We start from the raw sequence: 4,562 nt of genomic DNA, 5'->3' as shown, positions 1-4,562 counted from the left end.
TATATATATATACTATCCTAATAAATTTGTTAAAAATAAATCCATACAACAAAAATTCAAATTACACAGAAACAGCTTAAAGATCGCAATGTCTAAAAGATATGAAATATTTTTGCTGTGTGGAAATTTGATAGTGTCTGTAATAAATTTTATCAATAGAATATCCGTAGAAATATAACAAAATTTAATGGCAAATTGATTGCACAAATTAAAGCAGAAACTGAGCAGAATCTGAACAGTAACTATTTAAATAATATTTTATTCAAATGTTTACAAAATGACAAATTCTGTTTAGTTTTTTTGTCGACAATTTACTGATGGATTATATCGGTAAGCAAAATATAAGTTTAATGTTGACGTAAATGATGACCGCAGGATCGGTTATTATTTATATATCAAGTCTATTTGCTGTTAATGTAATTATTATTATGCAAGCAATTTCCTGAATATTATGTTGCATCATCAAATTTATAGAGGACAATTAAACATGATGATAAAGGCCTCAAAAAGCTTGACGCAACAAATTTAAACGTTTTAATTCCAATCATTTTATTCCAATCAATCAATATAATTTTCAGATTTGTGTATAAAGTCTAATTTTTATATTCTTCAGCAAAACCCTTTCTTCTGCAGTAACTATTATTTGATAAATCAATTACTTAGAGAAGCTCGTGACGTTCTGCAAAACGGACATTGTTATATTTGCAACATTATCACAGCCTTCGATAGTAGTAGGTAATTTAGGTGGCATTGGACGTGGCTGACCGAAGACTATCCAGAATAAAAATGAGAATGCCGTGAGAGCACCGATTATTGCACCGCTTTCCGTCGCTGATTCCGTACCCATGCCAAGCGTGAAAACACCCAACAATGGACCTCCGACTACTCCAAAAATAGTTAATGAAGCCTACGATAAGAATTTATTTTATTGTCATCAATCTTACGTGTCGAAGAGTAATAATGAGCATTACCTGAAGTAGTCCTCCTAAAAATTGCGCTAAAAATGCCAGCGCAATGGAAATAATACCGAACATAAAAGCAAGCACTTTAGCGATGAAAGCTGATTTTGTAGGAGAAAATTCATGCCCAACGCATTTTTTGTATAAAGGTTTCATGTAATCCTCCAACGTTACTGCCGCTAAAGAATTCTGCGCCGCAGATATCGTGCTGAGACCTGCACTAAAGATGCCTGGAAATACACAGACAATCCGAGATTAATCTTATAAATATGCACGCTTTTGTTTTAAAATTGGTTTAATTATGAGAAAAAAAGTCCAAGATTACTATTGTAAACACTGATTCACTGATCATTTTTATCTTAACATTGTTTTAAATTACGCTTGAGAGCATATTTCAGACATTGGTAGGTTAAGAATTTTTTTCATAATATATAATTTCTATGATATTAAGCTCGAATCAATCAATTTATGATGAAAAAGTATTACCTGCAACAAAGATGCCTGGTAAACCAGGTATATTGGACACCGTGTCCATAACATATAATGGCATAAGCATATCAGGTGAACTAATTCTTTTCTTAAGAAATGGATCGCAGTTATGATATTTGCTATACATTGCCAATCCTGAAAAGCAAGTTGTAATCGAAAGAAGCGATAGAATAGGCCATGATAGCCACATAGCTTTTTGTGAAGCTTTCATATTTCTAAAACAAAATGTATCTTAATGAAGTTTCCTTCAATATTTTAAACATAATTTAATCGGTAAATGTTACGTGAAAAGAGATTATTTTATAATATTTAATAACGTATTTCATAACATGAGCAAGAAAAAATTAAAATTATTTGATTAATTCGGCATCGTTTCATGTTATGATAAATAAAGCACCAATATCTAGAAATATAATCGTCAATTCAATGTCGAATCGACGGCTTAATTCGACTCATTTTTCATTGGCTACTTTAATATATTTGATAATTTTTAATCTTATCCGGCGTTATTCATAAATTATAAAACTTACTTTACAGTCAACATACGCTGGATTTGTACTTGATTTACTCCGTAAAGTGATAAAAATGTACATAAACCACCTAACGTAAGCGACCACCAGGTATGTCTTACTGTTGGATCCACATCGATGCTATAACAAAAATAAAATATCAATTAGTCTGAGTATACACTAGTCGCCCAATTCTTGTAGATAAAATAAAAAAGTTGAAATACCTATCAAACTCAAGCCGTTGTCCTTGCTTTGCGATTTCCCAGATTTGTCCCAATCCCCCTATATCGTTAGCAGCTGTGCCAATAATTAAGAACACGGCGACAAACATGAGTAAACCTTGAAATACATCAGTAATTAGCACAGCCTTAATGCCCCCTATTGTTGAGTAGAAGGCACATACGAGGCCAATAATAACAATACTGGCAGTCTTTGAAATTCCTGTTGTTGCCTCTAAGGCTAAAGAAGGAGCATAAAGTACCACTCCTGAGTATAAAAGTAGTTGAATCCAGTAAACAAAACTAGCCATCATCCTAGCTCTTACTCCGAAACGTTTTTCTAAGTACTAAAAGAATATTTTTTTTAAATATACGCTCCATTAAAAACTTCCAGCGTTAAAATCAAATTTCATTAGACTCACCTCATAGGCGCTCGTCGCCTGCAACTTGAAGAATACTGGTAGGAATCCATAGCATACAATCGGAGTGCCCAACAGATATGATAAATTTATTACAACAAATTGTGTCCCATATGTATAATTCTCAGCGGACACGCCAAGCAGCGTAATAGCAGACATGAAAGAGACCACCAAGGCGACAGCGACAGGTATAATGTTCATTGATCGACTTGCAACGAAGTACTCCTGTGAAACACATTAATTTTCATTACAGCAAAAAAATATAAGAAAAAAAATAACTTTGTTTTAATGGTGCCTAAAAAGTATAAACTTTAAAGGTTCATCTTTCTTTATTGAAAGAGAGAGGATCTAGTAATAATAATTACCTCCATAGTTTTTTGACGTCCTCCACTAAATCTGTAATAAACACCAATTCCAGCACTTATGCACAACATTATCGCTATAACTAGATAATCGACCCATCCTAAAGTATTTATTTCTGCCATTTTGTCTAAAGTAATAATCACGTTAGTAGTAGTGTTGTCTAAAAGAAAAAAGATATATGTTTAGATATAAATCGAGGGCAGATTTGTTATTATATAATAATATTTAAACTGAATATTAATTTAACACATTATATTTTGGATATAATGTACTGCGTACAAAGAAGGAAAAAGTAATATAACAGAAATATAATGAAATATCTTTAATTCAGGAACTTGTTGATTCACTTTATTCGTTATAGCTTTAATAAATCACAACATAAACAAGAAAAAATTTAAATTTAAATTATTTGAGTAACTTGGCATCGTTTTACGTTATCATAAGTAAAACACCAATATCCAGAAAAATAACCGTCAATTCGATATCGAATCGACGGCTCCATTCAACTCATTTTTCATTGGCTACTTTAATATATTTGATTTTTTATCTTATCCGGCGTTATTCATAATGTATTGACATTGGAATAATAGCACTAATAGCAGTTGATTTTATTCGAATTATGCAAATGAATACATTTTTATATAACAAGAAAGTTAGATCTCTTAAATTTTAAACCAATAACATTTTAAAACAATAACGATAGAAAAGGCATGTAACAGTTAATTTAAACAATCATGAATGTAAAAAGACATAAAAATATATAGATTCGAAAATATACAATAATTAATTATTACATGTTTCGACTTTCTGATTGAGCCACCTCAGATAATTGAATAAAATGCAATAAAGTTATTACCTAAGAAGAGCATATAATATAATAATACAAATGAAAAGCATACATGGATTGCATAAAATGATTGGTCGAGATGTGGCTTCGCAAAAACTCTGCAATTGCTCGCAAGTGGATTGATTGTCAGAAATTTCTCGTGATCCTGATGAATACAACAATAAGTTAAAACTAATTAAAAATAAAATAAATAAAATATTACATTAAAAGCAAAAAACGTCGACTCAGTAAAACACTCACTCAAAATATCATTCACATTTTCGATTACTGAGAGAAAAAGCCTCGTCAAATGCATTTTCATTTATCACAATTAATACATTTTCGTTTATTACAAATTTTTAAATTTACGTTTATGCTCTTTTATTATCTTACGATCTAGACTTGACAATCTTACAGACCTTGAATAAACTAATAGCACGGAATTAACTTTATCAGTTAACAGATTTGCAACTAACAAAGTATAAGAGGCAATGATGTCTATTTATCTTGTTCAATTATTGATTCCATCAGCTCATGCATTCTCCTTCTTCACAGTGCATTCCGTACATGCTTTCTTCGTCTTTGAAATTTTTATCGCATATAATGGGACGTGTCAAGCAACAAGTAAAAACAATAAAAATAAATATTAACATCAGCTCCGCATTCTTTGCGCATGCCGATATCATACTTCTCATGTTTGTCTTTCTTCCGAATTCGCGCAGACAACGGCGATGCGGTCGCGCGAAATACATTTCATGACATAAAACATTGATAAAACA

At 31.3% G+C, this 4,562-nt stretch overlaps 1 protein-coding gene across 1 annotated transcript in view; it reads right to left on the bottom strand.

The window, feature by feature from the left end:
• Window positions 1-4,562, bottom strand: part of LOC108684798 (putative sodium-dependent multivitamin transporter) — a 5,081-nt gene extending 519 nt beyond the window's left edge. Inside the window, exons 1-9 of the mRNA XM_018189289.1 lie at window positions 4,472-4,562; window positions 3,857-3,949; window positions 2,960-3,117; window positions 2,598-2,819; window positions 2,182-2,522; window positions 1,979-2,098; window positions 1,446-1,663; window positions 972-1,189; window positions 660-907 (exon numbers count right to left, since the gene is read on the bottom strand). Of these exons, the coding sequence (XP_018044778.1) occupies window positions 660-907; window positions 972-1,189; window positions 1,446-1,663; window positions 1,979-2,098; window positions 2,182-2,522; window positions 2,598-2,819; window positions 2,960-3,117; window positions 3,857-3,949; window positions 4,472-4,535 (1,682 nt within the window). The 5' untranslated portion in view covers window positions 4,536-4,562. The remainder of the gene's footprint in view (window positions 1-659; window positions 908-971; window positions 1,190-1,445; window positions 1,664-1,978; window positions 2,099-2,181; window positions 2,523-2,597; window positions 2,820-2,959; window positions 3,118-3,856; window positions 3,950-4,471) is intronic.

The sequence above is a fragment of the Atta colombica genome, unplaced genomic scaffold, assembly GCF_001594045.1.
Source record: "Atta colombica isolate Treedump-2 unplaced genomic scaffold, Acol1.0 scaffold140, whole genome shotgun sequence".
In the NCBI taxonomy this organism is placed as follows: domain Eukaryota; kingdom Metazoa; phylum Arthropoda; class Insecta; order Hymenoptera; family Formicidae; genus Atta; species Atta colombica.
Note: the sequence above shows the minus strand (reverse complement) of the source record. Positions and strands in the feature narration are given on the sequence as shown.